Source organism: Sapajus apella, unplaced genomic scaffold (assembly GCF_009761245.1).
Source record: "Sapajus apella isolate SASKATOON/1434 unplaced genomic scaffold, GSC_monkey_1.0 scaffold94, whole genome shotgun sequence".
In the NCBI taxonomy this organism is placed as follows: domain Eukaryota; kingdom Metazoa; phylum Chordata; class Mammalia; order Primates; family Cebidae; genus Sapajus; species Sapajus apella.
Genome location: NW_022437034.1, coordinates 6,034,407 through 6,056,827, shown reverse-complemented (window position 1 = coordinate 6,056,827; position 22,421 = coordinate 6,034,407). Strand labels below are relative to the sequence as shown.

General features: G+C 40.5%; 1 protein-coding gene across 11 annotated transcripts in view; it reads right to left on the bottom strand.

Moving 5' to 3' along the window:
* Window positions 1-22,421, bottom strand: part of KAT6B (lysine acetyltransferase 6B) — a 205,554-nt gene that overhangs the window by 171,407 nt on the left and 11,726 nt on the right. For 7 of the 11 annotated variants that reach the window (XM_032256484.1, XM_032256483.1, XM_032256488.1 and 4 more), the window contains exons 2-3: window positions 19,434-19,503; window positions 14,356-15,234 (exon numbers count right to left, since the gene is read on the bottom strand). In XM_032256484.1, the coding sequence (XP_032112375.1) occupies window positions 14,356-14,976 (621 nt within the window). In that variant the 5' untranslated portion in view covers window positions 14,977-15,234; window positions 19,434-19,503. The remainder of the gene's footprint in view (window positions 1-14,355; window positions 15,235-19,433; window positions 19,504-22,421) is intronic. The other 4 variants (XM_032256493.1, XM_032256485.1, XM_032256486.1 and 1 more) reach the window with 1 other exon arrangement.

Below are 22,421 nucleotides of genomic sequence, written 5' to 3'. Positions count from 1 at the left end.
GCCAACATGGCAAAACCCCATCCCTGCTAAAAAGCAAAAATTAGCCAGGAATGGTGGCTCACACCTGTAGTCCCAGCTACTCAGGAGGCTGAGGCAAGAGAATCGCTTGAACCCAGAAGGCAGGGATTGTGGTGAGCTGATATTGTGCCACTGCAGCACTCCAGCCTGGGCAACAGAGCAAGACCCTGTCTCAAAAACAAAAACAAACAAAAAAAAATTAACACATCTAAACTTGCATTGTTAAAAACTCTGAAGCTATCTATTAGTGCCAAATCCATTCTTCAGTTCTTCAATTTGTGAGGAAAGGAACATGAAGTGGAGGGAACAGGTAGCCCCCATTCCTGCCTTCCTGGAAATGACTCAGGATGTACCATGAGACTCGAAACTCAGGCCTCTTGACCCCCAGCCTTCAGCTAGCATTACTCTCATAAATTGTGATTCATTCCTTTCTGGGTTTTTTTTCCCTTTTTTTTTTTTTTTTTCTAATTAAGAAGACTGCTCAGTCACCCAGGCTGGAGTGCAGTGCCACAATCATAGCTCACTGCAGCTTCAAACTCCTGGACTCAAGCAATCCTCTCACTTCAGCCTCCTAACAAGTAGTTAGGACTACGGTTGTGTGCCACCACACTTGGCTAATTTTTTATAAAGATGGGATCTCACTATGTTGTTTTGGGCTGATCTCAAACTCCTGGCCTCAAGTGATCCACCTGCGTTGTCCTCCCAAAGCACTGGGATTATAGATGTGAGCCACCTGCACCTGGCCCGCATTCCTTTCTAAGCAGACTTGACCATGGTCCACCATAGCCCAAAAACCTTCAAGGATTTGCAAACCCCAATGCAAAATTTGATTTAAGTGACAATATTAAACGTTGTGTGGCAGGCAAAATAAAGGGCCCCAAAAAATGTCTACTTCCTTTTTTTTTTTTTTTGAGATGGAGTTTGACTCTTACTGCCCAGGCTGGAATGCAATGGCGAAATCTCAGCTCACCGCAACCTCCGCCTCCCAAGTTCAAGTGATTCTCCTGCTCAGCGTCCCCAGTAGCCAGGATTACAGGCATGTACCACCACACCCAGCTAATTTTTTGTATTTTTAGTAGAAATGGGGTTTCTCCATGTTGGTCAGGCTTGTCTCAAATTCCCCAACTCAAGTGATCCGCCCACCTTGGCCTCCCAAAGTGCTGGGATTACAGGCGTGAACCACCACGTCTGGCCAAAATGTTTACTCTCTAATGTCCAGAACCTCAGATGGCAAAATAAACCTGCAGATATGATAAAGTTAAGGACTGTGAGATAAGGACATTATCTGGATTATCCAAGTGGGCTCAATCTAATAATATGTACCCTTTAAAAGCCAAGAAGCTGTCCAGGCTGTGGTAAGAGGGAGAGGTGACTGCAGAAGAATGGTCAGAGATGCAACACTGCTGGCTTTAAAGATGGAGGAAGGGACCATGAGTAAAGGAATATAGGCAGCCTCTAGAAGCTCAAAAAACAAGGAAACAGATTTTCTCCTAGAGCCTCCAGAAAATAACATTATTTTGCCTTCACCTTGATTTTAACCTAAGAGACCCATGTTGGACTTCTGACCTACTGAACTGTAAGACAATAAATTTGTATTGTGTTAAACCACTAAGTTGCTGTAATTTGTTACCGCAGCAATAGAAAACTAATATACACTGGGTGAAAGGTTACTCACATGGTTTCAAAGTATCCCTGCACAGATTACTTGTTAATTACAAAAGGGAAAATGTGCCTTTATAAATAAAGATCTAGCAGGCAACCTTAACCAACTGATAAAATAAGCACCACCAGTAATGAGACAACCTGAAATTATTTATCTCCTGGTATCTCACAAGAAGAAATACACAACATCCCCCACACAGTATGTTTTCTTTTTTTTTTTTTTTTTTCCTTTTCGAGATGGAGTCTCACTCTGTCACTTAGGCTGGAAAGCAGTGGTACGACCTTGGCTCACTGCAACCTCCACCTCCCAGATTCAAACGATCCTTCCACCTCAGCCTCCCAAGTAGCTGGGACTACAAGCACGCGCCACCACACTCCCTGATTTTTTTGTATTTTTTGTAGAGACGGGGTTTCACCATGCTGCCCTGGCTGGTCTCAAACTCCCGAGCTCAAGAATCCACCCATCTTAGCCTCCCGAAGTGCTGGAATTATAGGTGTGAGCCACCACTTTCAGCCCCCCACACACTATTCTTGTCAAAAACGTTTACTCTGAATCTAATCATGTAGACACAGTCAGACAAATACTAATTGTGGGACATCCTACAAAACAGCTACCCTAGACTCTTCAAAAATGTCAACGTTTTCAGAAGCAAAAAGGAGGGAAAACTGTTCTCTATTAAAGAAGACATGACAGCCAAATCCAATACATGATCCTTGGTTGGATCCTGGATCAAAAGTCAAAGGTTGGTCAGGCACAGTGGCTCATGCCTTTAATCCCAGCACTTTGGGAGGCCGAGGCACGTGGATCACCTGAGGTCATGAGTTAAGACCAGCCTGGCCAACATGGAGAAACCCCATCTCTACTAAAAAATACAAAATAGTTGGCTGGGCATGGTGGCACACACCTGTAGTCCCAGCTACTCAGGAGGCTGAGGCAGAAGAATCACTTGAACCTCGGAGGTGGAGATTGCAGTGAGCAGAGATCACACCACTGCCCTCCAGCCTGGGGAACAGAGTGAGACTCTGTCTCAAAAAAAGTCAGAAGTTAAGAGCTTTTGGGGACATTTGGGGAAATATTGGACTATCAGTTAACACTCATTCCACTGCTGAATTTTTTGCATAGTAGTGTCATAGTAGGCCAGGCGTGGTGGCTCACGCCTGTAATCCCAGCACTTTGGGAAGCCGGCGTGGGTGGATCATGAGGTCCAGAGTTCAAGACCAGCTTGGCCAACATGGTGAAACCCCATCTCCACTAAAAATACAAAAATTAGCCTGCATGGTGGTGTGTGCCTATAGTCCCAGCTAATCGGGAGGCTGAGGCGTGAGAATCGCTTGAGGTTGCAGTGAGCTAAATTCACACCACTAAACTCCAACCTTGGCAACAGCAAGATTCCATCACACACACACACGAAAAAGTATTGTGGTATATAGGAGAACATTTTTGATATATTATTATTTGTGGGTGAAATATTTGCCATTTATTTTCCAACAGTTCAGCCAAAAATTATGAATATGTAAATATACTGCATATATATATATATAAATACACACACATATATGTACACCCATGTATAAAAACATATACACACAGGAAGAAAAATAATGTGGCAAAATGGTAAAATTGGTGAATCTATATGTAAGAAATGGAGTGTTTACTATTCTTTCAATATTTCTGAAATACTATAATTTTATAAATTATAAAGGATAAGAGAGAAATACCTTCCTAGTGTCCTCTATGCCTACCTTTCCCAGGTCTGCTCAAACACTGCCAGGAGTCCACCTAAAACAGCTGATGTTCTTCAAAGAGCCAATACTCTTCTACCAGCAGATCCTGTTTTCTGCTGCTTTGCTCATAACTCAAGGCTCAATAGCTAAAGCTGGGTTTTGTTATAAGACAAAAGTGTCTACAGGCCGGGCGCAGTGGCTCATACCTGTAATCCCAGCACTTTGGGAGCTCAGGAGTTCGAGACCAACCTGGCCAACATGGTGAAATCCTGTCTCTACTAAAGATACAAAAAATCAGCCAGGTGTGGTGGCATGCAGCTGTAATCCCGGCTACCTGGGAGGCTGAGGCAGGAGAACTGCTTGAACCCAGGAGGCAGAGGTTGCAGTGAGCCGAAATCACACCACTGCACTTCAGCCTGGGCAACAGGGTAAGGCTCTGTCTCAGAAAAAGGAAAAAAGAAGTGTCTACAATACTAATTTTAGAAACAAGTTGGTCAAATATCAAAAGGGAGTCATCTTTTAAAGGCCTTATTGCTAGATTTTAGTACATTCTTTTCTTACTATTGTTCCTCTTTCCCAATATAATATTACGATCTGTTTCTTAAACCTCACCATACCCATTTATGATTGGAGAGGGTGGCAAGCACTACGGAGAAACTCTGGACAAAAAGTACGGCTGGTCACATCAGGAACTACTACAGAAACAATCAAGCTCTGCCTCTGGCTCTCAGCCCATATCACTCTGAACACCCCAGGCAGCCCAGACCAAGGCTCACCTCCTTCCTGCAGGCCTCACTGCTCTCCATATGGCAGCTCACTGACATCAAAGAAGAAGAAAGAAATTATCTAAATTCACCAGGCTAGTTCCACTCCTTCCCTTGAACTGTGGAAGAGTCACTGATATCTCAATTACCTCTCCTGCAATAGTACCTTTTTCCCTGCGTGCTGAGATTTTATGATGCTAAAAAGGGGGGTGAGAAGTATATACTGGACTAACAGATGGAAGATTAACAACAAAAGACCTCCCTGATGGTGGAAACGAAAGCTAAAATGTTTGTATACCTATAATATTAATACTGAGGAAGAAAAATTGAACTTGTAAGTAAAATTAAGTTGCTCTTCTATAACGCCTCTCTAGCTACAGACAGGAAAAGGCCCAGCATGGTTTTTGTATGCCTATGCTGTTTCTAATAGAAAGGACAAAATCAAGCCAAAACAAACATCTGTTAACCAGTTAAGTTTGTTAATGAAACAAAATTGCAGCTGGTTTATCAAAGATCAAAAGTGAGGCAAATTAGAGAAAGGATGTATGAACAAAGCTGGTTTCTAAAAAATGGTGGCTAAAGAATTCTAAACTCACTTGTCAAATTAACACAAATCCTTCCTGGATTTTGCTTAGATCACTGATTAGTATTTATTTTGTATCTTTGCAGAGATCAGCATTATAGTTTAAATCTAGTATCATTCATTCTGAAACTTTGTCTATATTGCTCATTTGGCAGATTTCTCAAAATATCACCTTTCATAAAACAAAACCAGAAAAAAAAAATGTACACTCTACATAATATTACGCTAATTAAAAGATTCACTTGTATAAGGAAAAAGAAATATGTAGTTTGCAACTCTTGGAGACTTCTCTGGTAAAGTGGTTCTGCCCCAAACAGAGGGATATGTACATTTAACATTTCACAACATGCACTGCCACAACTCCTTCTTTTACATATACAACTTCCCATCACCACCTGAAGACGTAGAGCGATAAGCACACCCACTCACAAAAACATACTTCCCTCATGGCCTTGCTAACTCAAAATGTCACAAGCAAATTACATGGCTGACGCATTTGCTAACTTTAATTTGGTGAGCTAATTGATGTTTATGTACTCATGAACATTAATAGATTAGAGAGATGAAAGTACCTAAGAAGATTCAGGTTCACATTTTAAATGCTAGTGTGACTAGAGAACAGTTTCACCTTATCTACTATAGTTTAATGTGCAGGGCCAAGAAAAGGAAGTTTATAAACAAAAGAAAAAGTCAAGAATTTTATAATTAAAACGCATTGCTACTGTCACGATAAAACAAACAATGGGCCGGGCGCGGTGGCTCACGCCTGTAATCCCAGCGCTTTGGGAGGCCAAGGCAGGCGGATCACAAGGTCAGGAGTTTGAGACCAGCCTGTCCAATATGGTGAAACCCCATGTCTACTAAAAATACAAAAAAAATTAGCCAGGCATGGTGGCTCATGCCTGTTACCCCAGCTACTCAGGAGGCTGAGGCAGGAGAATTGCTTGAACCTGGGTGGCGGAGGTTGCAGTGAGCCGAGATGGCACCACTGCACCCCAGCCTGGGTAACAAAGCAAGAAGCAAGACTGTCTCAAAACAAAAAAAAAAAGGCATTTCTTATATATTAAAAATAACAGGCCGGACACAGTGGTCACACCTACAACCCCAGTACTTTGGGAGGCCAAGATGTGTGCACTGCTTGAGCTCAGGAGTTCAAGACCTGGGCAATGTGGCAAAACCCCATCTCTACAAAAAATACAAAAATTAGCTGGGTGTAGTGGTGTATATCTATAGTCCCAGCTACTTGGGGGCCCAAGGTGGGAGAATTGATCACTTGAGCCCAGGGAGGTTGAGGCTGCAATAAGCCATGATTACACCACTGCATTCCAGCCTGGGCGACAGATTAAGGCTGTCTCAAAAAAAAAAAAAAAAAAAAAAAAATAGCCAGACACGGTAGGGTATACCTGTAGTCCCAATTACTCAGGAGGCTAAGATCACTTCAGCCCAGGAGGTCAAGGCTGCAGTGAGCCATGATCAAACCACTGTACTCTAACCTGGGCAACATAGTGAGACCCTGTCTCAGAAATAATAACAACATACAAAGATAAAACATACAAAAAGAATATAGACCTTCATTTTTGAGAAACATTAAAATGTACCGTTTGTTTAAAAATGTTTGAAGAGAAAGGATGAATAAAATCTTTGTCATTTATGACAAAATCGAAATAAATCAGCAAATAGTACTTAACTGTTACATAACTTCGAAGCTATAAAATATAGATTTTCTTAGCATTGAAAGTATCACAGATGTAGCTGGGAATACAAGAGTAACTCCTGAAAGCTGCTAATCATTCAGGACAGGATCATGTGTTGCAGTAAAGTACCACAAGTATCAAACATATCCAAGATCCAAAGAGTTAAAGGACTGTTTAACATTCATTTGAACAATCAAAAATCCTTTTGACATAATGTTTCTACTTTACCTGAAGCCCATTTCATTAGAAGTCTAGACAAGTCCCATCTTGATAAAAGCTCAAAAGTGGAACACACTGTCATGCCTCAGAGTACAATAGAAAGACTCATTCACTCTTCATTTTATCTTTCCCTTGACCCAACTAACTAGTTTGAGACAATCCATGTGCTCTCTCAACAATGTCTCAACAACTGGTACTACCTGCTCACAAAAGCAGTCCTCAGACACTGCTATTCTGAAGAACTTCTGAAGCTTAATTATAAGAAGAACATGAACTGCTTTTTATTTCCTTCCATGACCCTGGAACAGCAAGTATTTGATCCACCTAGTCTTTCACATTACAATAGGTTTCTGTCTGACTTTAGTGATTCCAAAACTGACTTTATCCATACCAATTCCAAAATGCAGGTGATTCTGAAGAATATATTTTACTGTATATAGAGATTTATTCGATTTTCAGTTAAATATATATAATCAAGCACTCTTTGAGAAAGATGACATCTGCAACACAAAGGACACCAATTCAAAGGAAAACCAAGAAGGTCAACAGAGAGGACATTCGGGCTCTATAATTAGCAGATAAAAAATATACACATTTCTGCCAAGAAAGATCCAGAGTCGCCTGAGACTATGAACAATTCCCATAGGGCTGAGAGACTTCTGGAAGCCTGCCACATCAAAGAACAATATGAACTAACGAATGGTCCTTCATAAAATACAGGCTATTGGAAAAGTCTCAGAACAGATGAGGAGGGTCTACTCTAGGGCAGGGATAAGGGGACTGGATAGGAAGAACAGAACGGAGAAAACAGAAGAAAGGAAAACCTAAAAATAAAGTTATCTAATTCATGGCATCTATACAACACAAGAAACTGCTGTAGGATATAAATTTATCTTCTATTTACAGAAATATTTAATAACATTGCCAAAAACCCTAATAAAGTATCTCTCTAAAAGGGGCAGGAGAAACAGAATGAAAAACTGAACAAGCCAAGAGCACACATGACAAGTGTCCTATATTTGTCTTTCAACCCCGTTTCTGATCATCTGAACTTCTTTTAAAAATCATTTTATTTTTTTTCTTATTGACAGTAATGATATTGACAGTATCACCGTTTTTGTAATTATGCTTGAAGGTTTTTGGAAGATTCTAATACAATTATTTCTCCAAGAGAAAAACATCCAAAGCCCTACTTGATACTGAAAGTGTCTCACCTTCCAACAATGATGCCAATGTCGGAATGAGAATTTCCACATTATGTACTACACTGGAAATACAACAAGATTTGACACTTAATAAATTTTATGAAGACATTCTCACTAAAGTGAAATACCAAATACTTTATTTTAAAATGAAACTAAACTGATTTTATAAAAATGCTAAAGCTCAAACATTCAAATGGAATCTTAGTGCTATAAAGTGCACAGTGATAACAGAAGTCTCTCTTAGAATATATGACTTTCCGGCCAGCCTGGACACAGTGGCTCACACCTGTAATACCAGCACTTTGGGAGGCGGAAGTGGGCGGATCACCCGAGGTCGGGAGTTCAAGACCAGCATGTCCAACAAGGAGAAACCCCATCTCTACTAAAAATACAAAATTAGCCAGGTGTGGTGGCTCATGCCTATAATCCCAACAACTCGGGAGGTTGAAGCAGGAAAATCGCTTGAACCTGGGAGGCGGAGATCGTGCCATTGCACTCCAGCATGGTCAACAAGAACAAAACTCTGTCTCAGAAAAAAGAAAAAAAAAAAGAATATTTGACTTTCCAAAGTCCTCATAATCTGACCTAATTGAGCTTTACTACTTTTAATGAGAAACACTAATACTATCCTTTAGGAGCTCCCTCACCAAGTCAAAGATAAAGTTTTATCTTCTGTGGTTTAATTCATTTCCATATCACCTCACCGAAGAGAGCTTTCTTAAATAAATACAAAGAATTTATGCGAAGGAGCCAGTGTGGTAATACCCAATTTGAATTCTAGACTATCAGAAGATGTGCAATTACATTTCAGAAGGAAAGAGCCCTTCTATTTTAACTTGCATTGTATTCCTCCTAGCAGTCATGCATCAGAATGATGATGATGTTAAATCTAATTAGACACAGACTTACTACTTTCTCTACTGCCTTTCCATATTGCTAATATTATAAATAGTATCTACTTTAAAAACTGTAATAAGCTTATTGCAACTACCAAATTTAAAATGCTAGATGGGAATCTATTTGTTGGGGCAAAGCTGCTTCTAATCATTTGAAGAACTGGAAGAGATACTTTTACTGTTAATAAAAAGCCACCACTGTTGACCAGTGTTACTGCCCCGTGGTAAAGAGCTCTGGAGTCAGACTGTCTCGTCGGAATCTTGGCTTCACCACTCACTAGCTCTATAAGTGACCTTGGGCAAATCACTTAAGCTTTCAGCCTCATTTTTTCATCTGTAAAATAAGGGTAATAATCTACCTCCCTTGCGGTTATTGTGATGAGTCAAAAAAATAATAAATGTAAAGTACTTGGAATAGCGCCAGCATTTAACAATTACAAAATGTTAGTTATTGTTTTTACTATTTTTATTTGGTTTTACATTTAATGTAACTGCTCAAAAAAGTAACCAGAATAACAATTTCTTTGAAAGTCATGGCTGGGTGCAGTGGCTCACACCTGTAATCCCAGCACTTTGGGAGGCTGAGGTAGGTGGGGATCACTTGAGGTCACGAGTTTGAGACTAGCCTGGCCAACACGATGAAACCTTGTCTCTACTAAAAATACAAAAATTAACCGGGCATGGTGGTACACGCCTGCAATCCCAGCTATGTGGGAGGTTGAAGTTGGAGAATCACTTGAACCAGGAGGCAGAGGTTGCAGTGAGCCAAGATCGCACCACTGCACTCCAGCCTGGGCAACAAAGCGAGATTCCACCTCAAAAAAACAAACGTCATTAGTTAGTCCAGGCATGTGGTGTGGTAGCTCACGTCTGTAATCCCAGCACTGTGGGAGGCTAAGGCAGGCAGATCACTTGAAGCCAGGAGTTCAAGACCTCGCCTGGACAACATTAATGAAACCCCGTCTCTACTAAAAATAAAAAATTAGCCAGGTGGGGTGGCACATACCTGTAATCCCAGCTACTCTGAAGTCTGAGGCACAAGAATTGTTTGAACCTGGGAGGCTGAGGTTGCAGTGAGCCAAGATCATGCTACTGCACTCCAGCCTGGGGAACAGAGAGACACTCTGTCTCAAAAAGAAAAAAGGCATTAGTTGACTAAATTGTAATTGAGATCACTCCATTTTGGAACTGTTTTCATTTATATCATAAATTTCCTCCCACAATGCAATGCAAACTCTATGACTTCTAGAGCACATCAAGAACAATGGGCCCAGCGCGGTGGCTCACGCCTGTAATCCCAGCACCTTGGGAGGTGGAGGAGGGCAGATTACAAGGTCAGGAGATAGAGACCATCCTGGCTAACACAGTGAAACCCCATCCCTACTAAAAATACAAAAAATTAGCCGGGCATGATAGCCAGTGTCTGTAGTCCCAGCTAGTCGGGGGCCTGAGGCAGGAGAATCACTTGAACCCAGGAGGCGGAGGTTGCAGTGAGCCATAATCCCACCACTGCACTCGAGCCTGGGTGATAAGAGAAAGAAACGACGTCTCAAAAAGAAAAAAAGAAAAAGAAAAAGAGAAAAACGTGAATACACACATGATTTTACATTCTATTTCCGAGGATTTGTGGGATACCTACCCAAGCTCATTTGTGGATCCCAGGCTAAGAATTTCTATTATATTTACTTAGTGAGTTTACATGATTTTAAACAATTTACCACTTTTAATATCAAAGGGTAATATATTATGATGTAATTTTATCACATTTTTTAAGAAAAATGCTTTTATTTTTTTGAGACATAGTTTCACTCTGTCCCCAGGCAGAAGTGCAGTGGGTGCAATCTCGGCTCACTGCAACCCTGCCTTTGGGGTTCAAGTGATTCTCCTGCCTCAGCCTCCCAAGTAGCTGGGACTACAGGCAGTTGCCACCACGCCTGGCTAATTTTTTATATTTTTAGTAGAGACGGGGTTTCACCATGTTGACCAGGATGCTCTCAATCTCCTGACCTTGCGATTCACCTGCCTTGGCCTCCCAAAGTGCTGGGATTACAGGTGTGAACCACTGCACCCAGCCAAAAATGCTATTAAAGAATACAAACATGTTCCCAAATTTGTTTGAACTGATTTTTATTTATTTTCATTTTCTAAGAATCAGATGATAATACAATTAGTCTCCAAATTTCAACAAATATAAATTCTAGAAAACATTTATCAGCTTTACTCATTATAGCATGATGCTAACTAGACAATTTAAAGATCAGCATCATAAAAAGAGCAGTAATAATTGCCTGCTAAGCAATAAATTACTCTGCTCTCAATCTTAGACACTTTCAGACATGAATTTTCCTTTAGACTAAAAATACTTCTGTACAGATGCTGCCTGAAAAAATATGATAATGTTAGCAAGAAATGATAAGCAAGGTTAAAGTAAAGGATCAGAAGGGACTGTGGAAAATTTGTACTGACTCCTCTATCACAAGTAAAATTATCCCTGAATCACAAAATTATTGAAACATACTATTAAATTGCCTAAAGCTGCCTGAATTAGTCCATGTATCTGATCATTATAAAACCTTAACATACCTTAAGGTAGTATACATATTTTAAAAAACAGAGATATCCAAATCCATCAAGAAATGGCTCTATAGTCCCTTAAGGAATTTCTTCATAGTATAAGCTTTTATAAAAGATATTTAATTAAGGCTGGGTGCAGTGGCTTACACCTGTAATTCCAGCACTTTGGGAGGCTAAGGCGGGTGGATCACGAGGTCAGAAAATCAAGACCATCCTGGCCAACATGGTAAAACCCTGTCTCTATTAAAATACAAAAAAATTAGCCAGATGTGGTGGCCCATGCCTGTAGTCCCAGCTACTAGGGAAGCTGAGTCAGGAGAATCGCTTGAACCTGGGAGGTGGAGGTTGCAGTGAGCCGAGATCACCCCACTGCACTCCAGCCTGGCAACAGAGCAAGAGTCTATACCCCCCCCCACCAAAAAAATTGTTTTAATTAAAAACAGAGTTGCCTGATTTGGCTATATCAGATACATGAATTAGGATTTAAGTCACTTTTTGTATTTTCTTTTAACAAATGTTATTAAGAAGAAAATTTCATAAGTTTACTTCTCTCCTTATGGCCACACTGTCTCACAGAGAACTAAAGATTGGTTACACAAACACAACCACCACCTAAGGATCAAATAAATCCTTTTGATCCAGAAGACTAATGAAACAAAAATATAGTTAGGAAATAAGTGTTGGCCAGGCACAGTGGCTCATGGCTGTAATCCCAGCATCTTGGGAGGCCAGGGTGGGAGGATGTCTTCAGCCCAGGAGTTGGAGACCAGCCTGGGCAACACAGTGAAACCTCATCTTTACAAAAAGTGCAAAAATTACCCAGGCATGGTGGTCCACACCTATAGTCCCAGCTACTTGGGAGGCTGAGGTGAGAGGATCACTTGAACCCAGGAGGCGGAGGTTGCCGTGAGCCGAGATGGTGCCACTGTACTCTAGCCTTTTAGATCAGCCCACAGGCAAACTACCTGGTCTTATCCAATTTGTAGGACCAAGTGGTTTGCCTTTCCATGGGCTGATTTAAAGTTCAAACGCTTTAGCTGGGCTTCTACCAGCTAAAGCATTGAGGAAAACAGGTTCCATTTCAAAGGTTCATGGTATCCAAAGAAGAGGAGCATAACTTTTCCTAACACATGTGTTTCAATTGTTTCTAAACTGTACTTAGCTCAGGCAACATGGTAAAACTCCATCGCTACAAAAAATTTTAAAAATTAGCTGGGCATGGTGGCATACACCTATAGTCCCAGTTACTTGGGAGGACCACTTGATCCCAAAAGGTCAAGGCTGCAGTAAGCCATAAGATAAAACCACCTTTTATTTCTTCCTTTCTTTATCTTTGAGACAGGATCTCGCTCCGTCACCCAGGCTGGAGTACAATCAAGGCTCACTGAAACCTCCACCTCCCATGCTCAAGTGATCCTCCCACCTCAGCCTCCTGAGTAGCTGGGACTACAGATGTGTATCACCAAACCCGGCTAATTTTTTGTAGAGATGGGGATCTCACTATGTTGCCTAGTCTAGTCTTAAACTCCTGGGCTCAAGCAATCCTCCCACCCTGGCCTCACAAGGTGCTGGGATTACACGCAGGAGCCAGCCGAAACCACGTTTTTCTATCAACAATTAATGTTTTATAACGTGTTAATAAAATTAACTGATATCAATGTATTTGCTCACCCAAAAGACAGAGAACAAACCCCAAAACTAGACAGGAACTATAAATAACTTTCTGCTACTCTACTTTGTTTTTGGTTTGGGAATTAAATACAGCAGCTTTGAAACAAAACAAAGAAAAATCCTACTCAACCAAAGACTTAAAGTGGTAGCAGTAATGTAAAGAGAATTCTGTCATATATTTGTAAATACTATAGAAATAACATAAGGTCCAAGAAATCAGAGTATTTTAAAAAGATACTGTATGAGACAAAATAAACATTCACCTACAACAGAGAAGTGGACAATAAAAAATGACTTTAAATTGAAAAGAGGGATTTAGGTCACATATTAAAATAACTTTTAAATGCATAGATTATCACCCTTAAAATAAGAAGTCTGGATGCTGGGAGTGGTGGCTCACGCCTGTAATCCAGCACTTTGGGAGGCTGAGGCAGACGGATCACAAGGTCAAGAGATCGAGACCATCTAGGCCAATGTGGTGAAACCCTATCTCTACTAAAAATACAAAAATTAGCTGGGCATGGTGGCGCATGCCTGTAGTCTCAGCTACTCGGAAGGCTGAGGCAGAAGAACTGCTTGAACCCGGAGACAGAGGTTGCAATGAGCCAAGATCGCACCACTGCACTCCAGCCTGGTGACAGAGCAAGACTCTGTCTCGGAAAAAAAAAGAAGTCTGGCCAGGCCTGGTAGCTCACACCTGTAATCCCACCACTTTGGGAGGCCAAGGTGGGCGGATCAGTTGAGGTCAGGAGTTCCAGGCCAGCCTGGCCAAGATGGTGAAATCCTGTCTCTACTAAAAATACAGAAATTAGCCAGATGTGGTGGTGGGCACCTATAATTCCAGGTACTTGGGAAGCAGGAGAATCGCTTGAAGCTGGAAGGTAGAGATTGCAGTGAGCCAAGATCACTCCATTGTGCTCCAACCTGGGCAACAGAGCGAGACTCTGTCTCAAAAAAAAGAAGAAGAAGAAGATAAAAAGTCTGTAGCGTCTTCTTTGAAAAATAGTAATAAGGAGAAAAATATAGGATGGCCTTTCTTACATTTCTGAAATATATATGACCCTGCCTGGAGGAAGGAAGATTAATGTTATCCTTCCTTAGCAAAATTAGAGCTTAAAAACAAACCACATGATTGTTCCATTAAATTCTTGGCCAATCGATGAGGAAATCCTCAACACAATGCAATACAATATATATATTTTAAAATACAAAAGCCTGCTCTAAGGCAAAACATTCAATTTTATCAAACTTTGCTGGGAACTTTTGTCCACATAAAACTTTGGCGAAACCGTAGAAGACAAAAGGACAGTAGTGAGAATGCATGAACATTACTCCTTCGCTTACCTGGTCTTTCTCATGGGGCAGAAGGCTGACAGGTGGGAGCGAGGATGGGAAAGCACTGGGATACTGAGGCGCCCCTTTGCCATCTAAGCTCCCATAATTGACCCTGTACTGTGGTCCGTCTTTCAGTAACCTCCCATTGTTCACAGCGCGTTTGGCTCCCAGTCGCAGGCGCTGCTGAAAGGCTGGGTTGTTGGTGGTGCTTGTGAGATCACTTTGACTTCTGAGATACTTCTCTATGTTCTTCAGGGAGGAGCCATTTGGTTCCTCAAGTCCTTCAATTGCTCTCCTTAAAAGTTTATTCCAATCCACATTGCGGAGATCATTACATGATGCTCTAGACCCCTTGGTTGACTTAGGAAAAGTGCCTGGTTTAACTGATGAAAAGCGCCCAGGGTTGTCTGGGTCCTTATAGGAGGCAAGGCCTTTGTTGGTGACTTTGAGAACTGAGCCATCCTGAACACTGAGTTCCAGCTGTTCAGAGACTGTCTTCTTATCCAACCCATGGGAAGTACTGACTGCATGGCAGATTCTCTCTTCAGAGGGCCTTTGCTTTTGCTTTTTTATTTTCTGTATAGCTTCAAGAATCCACTCTGTATAAAGTGGGTTTGCAAGTTTTACCATGGTTGACAAATGACTTCTTCAACACAAAAGTTACCCATAGAGGTTCTCTTTGTATTCAACAGAGCTTGCACATTTGAAAGTCATTTACAATTCAACAAATGGACAGAGTATTCCAGATTGTATTAAGCAACATCTTACAAACATCCATCCTTAAGAGAGTCAAAAGCAGACAAACAGGCAATGTTGACGGTTGTCTTATTTTACCAACAGGAAAGAGTGCATTCGGGTGAAGAACATCTTTAACTGGGAAATCAAGACCTTAAAAGATAAAAAGAGGGGAAAGGTCCTTAATAATGAAACTTACACAAATAAACTAAAAGATTCTTTAGCATTACTTTTTCAGACACAGAATGACCACAGAAGTAATGACAGGCAGGTATTACATAACACAGCCACAGTGACTATATTTTTCAACAAGAAATTGGGTCACAGTCTGAGAAGGAATTGTTTTTAGAATTTTTTCACTTCTTATATGAAGTTATTTATGGGGCATAATCACATCTAAATTATACATTTAATTATCTTTATTGAAATTAACAAAACTATATAAAAGTGGTTCAAGGTATGAGTCTGCTATAAACATAAAATCAAAGAATAAGTCTATGATACAAAAAATCTGATGAAAGTACATTAAACTCATTTCAAGAAATCTTAAACTTTAAAAAAAAAGAGTAAGTAATCCTGCTTTCAGCTAGGTATTATATTTCCCAAGTCTCACACATAAAAGAAACTTCCCATTTAGCTCCTTCTATAGAATCACATCCCCTATCCCTTTAACAAAGAATCTATGACACCCTCTAACGCACAAGTTGGAAAACTGAAACTAATATAGTAACATAACCCTTCACCTTCAAGTAGTAGAACGTTCTAGTTATCTTAATACCCAGTTAGCTCATTAAACAGCTCAATACAAGAAAGGTATATACAAATCTGATTCCAGATGGATAGTGGTATTTGTTCTGAGAGATGCCTGGTATACACAAAAACCACCCTAGATCTCCAATCTGGTATTAAGTACATCTACAAAGAGCCTACCAGGAAAAAGAGCCTTGGCCTGGGAAATGAGCCAAACCTGAGCTCTAATCTTGCTCTCCAATGATAACAGCCACTTCTAAATTCTTTTTATAGTTTAAAGTGTACAGAGTGTGCTCATATGTAACTTGTCACTTAAACTCCAGGACAATTCTGTGGATAAACTGAGGCTCAGGAGAAGATGGAATTCACCCAAGGTAAGAATCAATAACAGATTTAAGACTCAAACACCATTAATTCTTATTAATTCTTTTGTCGTTGTTGTTGTTGTTGTTGTTGTTGTTGAGACAGAGTCTTGCTCTGTCACCCAGGCTGGAATGCGGTGGTGCAATCTCAGCTCACTGCAATCTCTGCCTCCTGGGTTCAAGGGATTCTCCTGCCTCAGCCTTCCAAGTAGCTGAGAATACAGGCATGTGCCACCACGCCCAGCTAATTTTTGGATTTTTAGTAGAGATGGAGTTTTGCCATTTTGGCCAGGCTGGTCTCAAACTCCTGACCTCACGTGATCCTCCTGCCTCAGCCTCTCAAAGTGCTAGAGTTACAGGTGTGAGCCACTGCGCCCAGCCAATTCTAAAATCCAACTAAGTCCATCTTAGTTCTTACCTGAGCCACAACTGCCTGCTCTAGTTAGTTCTGCCTTTGCAAAAAGACCAACATTGGCCGGGCGCGGTGGCTCAAGCCTGTAATCCCAGCACTGTGGGAGGCCGAGGCGGGTGGATCACGAGGTCAAGAGATCAAGACCATCCTGGTCAACATGGTGAAACCCCGTCTCTACTACAAATACAAAAATTCAACTGGGCATGGTGGCGTGTGCCTGTAATCCCAGCTACTCAGGAGGCTGAGGCAGGAGAATTGCCTGAACCCAGGAGGCGGAGGTTGCGGTGAGCCGAGATCGCGCCATTGCACTCCAGCCTGGGTAACAAGAGCGAAACTCCGTCTCAAAAAAAAAAAAAAAAAAAGACCAACATGGGCCTGAACCAAAGCTCTACCACATGTCTAGTGGAAGAAACCCTGGATAAGTAACTTAAGCTTCAGTCACTTTACTTGTAGGCAATACTAGTAAATCTCTTACAGGATTATTGAGAGGATTAAATAAACAAATTATCTAATATTCAATATATAGTAGTTACCACTTTCATCAAATGCAATGTCTACATACTTCAAACATTTTCTAATAAAATACAAAATTAAAGATATCTCTGGTTATGTATTTGGACAGAATATACCTAAAAGGAGAAAACAGTATCTTTCTTAAAAACTTTAGCCAGACATACTGAAGAATATAGTATCTGCTCTCAGAGATCCTGGAATGTTGCTGAAAAACAATTGGATCATTGAACTATACCTGTTCAAATGGTACAGTTTTAAATGCCAACTCAAAAATGCCACCTTGAAAGAAGCAGTTTAAACAAGATTGTTCCCTCTGTGATCAGTAAGCTGTAAATACACTCTACTCATTTTCCCCTCAGATTCAGAAACTTCGGGCTAAAGAGACCGCAGAGGTCATCCAGTCCAACCTCTAGTTCCAATAAAAGATCCCTGCCCAATATCCCAAACAGATGGGCACCGAGTCTTCGCATTTTTAAAATACTTCCAGTGATTGATAATTTGTCACTTTTTGAGGCAGCTTACCCCACTGTTGCACAGCTCTAGCTATATTTCTTGCTCAGCCAAGCAAAAATCTGACACCCCATAACTTCAACCCACTAGTCCCATTCCCTGGAACAATCCCAAGACAATTCTTAGTATTTATTCAACGACAGGCCTTCAGATGTCTGAAAACAAGTACCTTTTGAAAACTGCTAACAACCAAACCCCGTGCTACCTCCAACCATACCTTAGACCACTCATATCCCAGTTCCTTAACCCTTCCACATATCACATGGTTTAAAAGCACCACCTTCTCCTGGTTGCTCACTAGTTTGGCTAATGGCCATCTTAAAATCAGACAGTTCACGCATCCAATTATAAATGCAACCCAAATTACAGGAACTTCCTCAAGACCCCTGCCACACAAGTGGCCATGCTGGGGACACAGTCCAACTAAAACTCCCAGATCTTTTTTAAAAAAGTACTGTCAAGTTGAATCTTCCCACTCCTTTCCTTGTGCAAATTGAAATGCTGGAATCTAAAGTTTATTACAGTTCAATTTCACCTAGTTGACTTAAGTCTATCTTCCACCCTGCTAAAGATTGTTTTGAATCTTGATTCTGTCATCTATATCTTCTACAATCTAATAAGTACTCCCTTTTGTGTCATTATATAAACCTTTAACAAAAATGTTAGACTTGGAACACAGTGTGATTAGGAATGAAATCACTGGCTTTTACAGTGCAACCACTTTCAGGATAGAACACAGGAATCATTCTGTGTCAGTAAGTTTAGAACAGGAAATTGATCTTTCCAAAGTAAAATGGTTTCAGGCAAAATTTCATTAGAAGATATTTCACTGTATCCAAGCAATTATTTAATCTTTCATCATTTATTCAGGATGAATCACAACTAATTTAATTTGACTGCACAAAATATAACTGCAGAAAGTAGAAGAGGTCACAGGAAAAGTGTCCAATATTGCCAAGTTGCTTTTAGGTGTTTTAGTTACACAAGCAAATGAACACATATTAAAACAAAATGTGTGGCTAGGCGAAGTGGCTCACCCCCGTAATCCCAGCACTTGGGGAGGCTGAGGCGGGTGGATCACCTGAGGTCAGGAGTTTGAGACCAGCCTGGCCAACATGGTGAAACCCCATCTCTACTAAAAATACAAAAATTAGACGGAAGTGGTGGCACACGCCTGCAATCCCAGCTACTCAGGAGGCTGAGGCAGGAGAACCACTTGAACCTGGGAGGCACAGGTTGCAGTGAGCCGAGATTGTACCACTGCACTCCAGCCTGGGCAACAAGAGCAAAACCCAATCTCAAAAAAAAAAAAAAAAAAGCATTTCATAACTAATAGATACCCAAAATATACCTTCATGACATGCTTTTACTACAATCTTTTTTTTTTTTGTTTTGTTTTGTTTTTGAGATGGAGCCTTGCTCTTGTTGTCCAGGTTGAAGTGCAATGACTGGATCTCGGTTCACTGCAACCTCCGCCTCCCAGGTTCCAGCGATTCGCCCGCCTCAGCCTCCTGAGTAGCTGGAATTACAGGCACCCACCACCACCCCTGGCTAATTTTTGTGTTTTTAGTAGAGACGAAGTTTTGCCATGTTGGTCAGGCTGGTCTTGAACTCCTAATCTTGTGATCCGCCCATCTCAGCCTCCCAAAGTGCTGGGATTACAGGCGTAAGCCACTGCACCCAGCCCACAATCTCTACCCACAATCATTTTTATCCATTAAACAATCATTTATATCCATTACCAACACATTTCAGTAAGACTGTCATTTTATACCTTAAAAATGTAATAAAATAAGGAAAAGTACCAGAATTGGAACTTCAAACATTTTAACAGTCCATGACAAAAATGGAGATTATCCAGGTCTTCAGGCAAATCTGCCAAAAGAAAAAAGGAAATGTTCATTTGGAATAAGGACATCCTTAAATTCAGCAACCATCCATGGATCTGCACAACCATTCAAGACAAACAGCTCCAATGAGTTATTATACTACATTGGGTGTTATATTAATTATTTCAGACCACTGAAAGATTCTTATAAGCATGGAACTTGAGACAGAAAATGAAGCCCCGAGGACCCAAGCCAAGTGCCTAAAGAAGAAAATTTCATCCTTAAGCCCAGACCTGTTCAAATTTTAAAAATCAGGTTTGTGATAGATTCCAAAGAAAGAATCTCATCATGGAAAAAAAGCAAAAACAAAACCCACTACGACTCAAATAGCCAAACAGATATAACATTTACCAGAAAAAAAGATAAAGTCAAAAGTTGTTTTATGGTCAGCATTCACTTTCTGGGCAGTATTCACTGTTTGTCCCAAAGGCCACCAGGGACCTACGTGTTGAATGGACTACCTAGATATGACCAATAAGCTCACCTACAAGAAAGATGTACCAGTTTCCATAATAGCAAATATGTATTGACACAAGTCACACTTTAGAACAGCAGTGATTATTTTTACTTGAAAAGCAAAAAATAAATTTAAAAGAACAGTGAATAACTGCATTTTGATCTTATGTAAAACAATCAAGCCACCTTAGATCCTCCTCCTCCCCTCCCCCAGCCATGACACACACCCCACTCCTCAATTTAATCTCAAAATTAGCTCTCATCTGACACCAACCAACAGAGTTAATTAGGCAGAAGCAGATGTAACTCAGCAGCTCTTTGCTACAAGCAGAATCAGTGTCTAAAAAAAAATACACAGCCAGGAGAGGAACAAAATCAGAAGTCTCTTATCTGTAGCCAATTCTCAACTAAACACATGTATATTATCCACTCTGTATATTATCTACTACAAATTTTTTAATCTTAGGCTGATTTGTTTCCAACATCCCACTGGCCCTACCGTAAATTGGTATAAGCAAGAGAATAGATTGAAAACCAATTTCATTTTAGCCTAAGCAGTATCTGACTGGAAAGACATATCCACAGGAATTAAAAAAAAAAAAAAAATGCATAGCCGGGCTCGGTGGCTCAAGCCTATAATCTCAGCACTTTGGGAGGCCGAGGCGGGTGGATCACGAGGTCAAGAGATCGAGACCATCCTGGTCAACAAGGTGAAACCTCATCTCTACTAAAAATACAAAAATTAGCTGGGCATGATAGTGCGTGCCTGTAGTCCCAGCTACTCGGGAGGCTGAGGCAGGAGAATTGCTTGAACCCAGGAGGCGGTGGTTGCGGTGAGACGAGATCGTGCCATTGCACTCCAGTCTGGGCAACAACAGCGAAACTCCGTCTCAAAAAAAAAAAAAAAAATGCATAATTCATCAAAAGCCAAATAGAAATTTTTTTTCCCCTAATTCAGAATTATCCACACCATTTCTCTTTTCAGAGCACTGGGATTTGTTTCATATGTAGATAGGACATTCTATCACAAGCTAAAACCCTAAAATCATTATTCTCTTTTCATTTTTTCTATAAAAACTTGAAAGTTGGACTAAAGGGCTACCAAAAAGGTAGCAAATCATCCTAAATTAATTCTGGGGATTGATGCTACATTGAATTAAATTATTCTATTTTCTAGGGCTGTGAATCATTTTATTTTTAACTGCAAAATATCAGTAAATTATATGGTTGTATCATACAGTCTTATAATATAACACTATTTACATCATTCATTACAAATATTCTAAACATATCTAGAGAAATGCTTAGTCCAGCACTGAGCTTTTAGCTTCACTGGTATTACATAAATATCAACACTATTCAGAAATATTCATGTCAGCATAAGAACAGTCAAAATATCCTGGATCATAAGTATTATGCGAGGCCTCCACTAAGCTTTTACTAAAGCTGTGTGTGTTGTTTCAAAATCAATGTCGTAACACTGAAGTCATGAGATTATGGACGAGCCAAAAAACAGTGGTAGAAAAAAAACAAAGATTAATAATAGAGTTTACACTTTTGTCATCCTGAGTTTTACTTGCTAATAGTTATTTTTATCTCTTACTTTCATAAACTCTTGGCTTTTTCTTTCTTTTTTTTTTTTTCCCAAAGGGATCACTGTCGGAAAACCTGGATTTCTTTAAAGCCCATTGTGTAACTGAGTGAGCATCCACAAATCTTAGCAGTATCTTCTGAAACAGAACAGAACTGTTCAGGGGAAGGGACCTTGACTTATTTTTCTATCAACACCCAGCTCAGGTTATTGGCAGAGTTGCTCAAATAGTGAACTTGGTTAACAAATATCTGTTGTCTGACAACACCAAACATCACCCATATGGTGGTATTTGTTATCTTTCAAATCCTGGATGCATCTATTTCCTCTGAAATCAATGCTTCAGGCCCAAAACATGCGAACTGGGAGGTGAGGTTATAAATACTAATCAAAGAAAAACCAACAAATATTTAGCGAGATGATGTTCCCTGCATGCAGCCCTGTGGTAGGTACTATGGGGAATACAAAGCAAAGCTGGAGACAGAACATATAAAAGAAGCAATTAAGTACCAACAAAGCAGGCCAGGCGCAGTGATTCACCGTAATCCCAGCACTTTAGGAGGCTGCGGTGAGTGGATCACCTGAGGTTGGGAGTTCGAGACCAGTCTGACCAACATGGAGAAACCCCATCTCTACTAAAAATACAAAAAATTAACTAGGCATCCTGGCACATGCCTGTAATCCCAGCTACTGAGAGGTTGAGGCAGGAGAATTGCTTTAACCCAGGAGGCAGAGGCTGCGGTGAGCTGGGATTGCACCATTGCACTCCAGCCTGGGAAACAAGAGTGAAACTATGTCTCAAAAAAGAAAAGAAAAAAAGAAAGAAGAGAAGAGAAGAAGAGAAGAGAAGAGAAGAG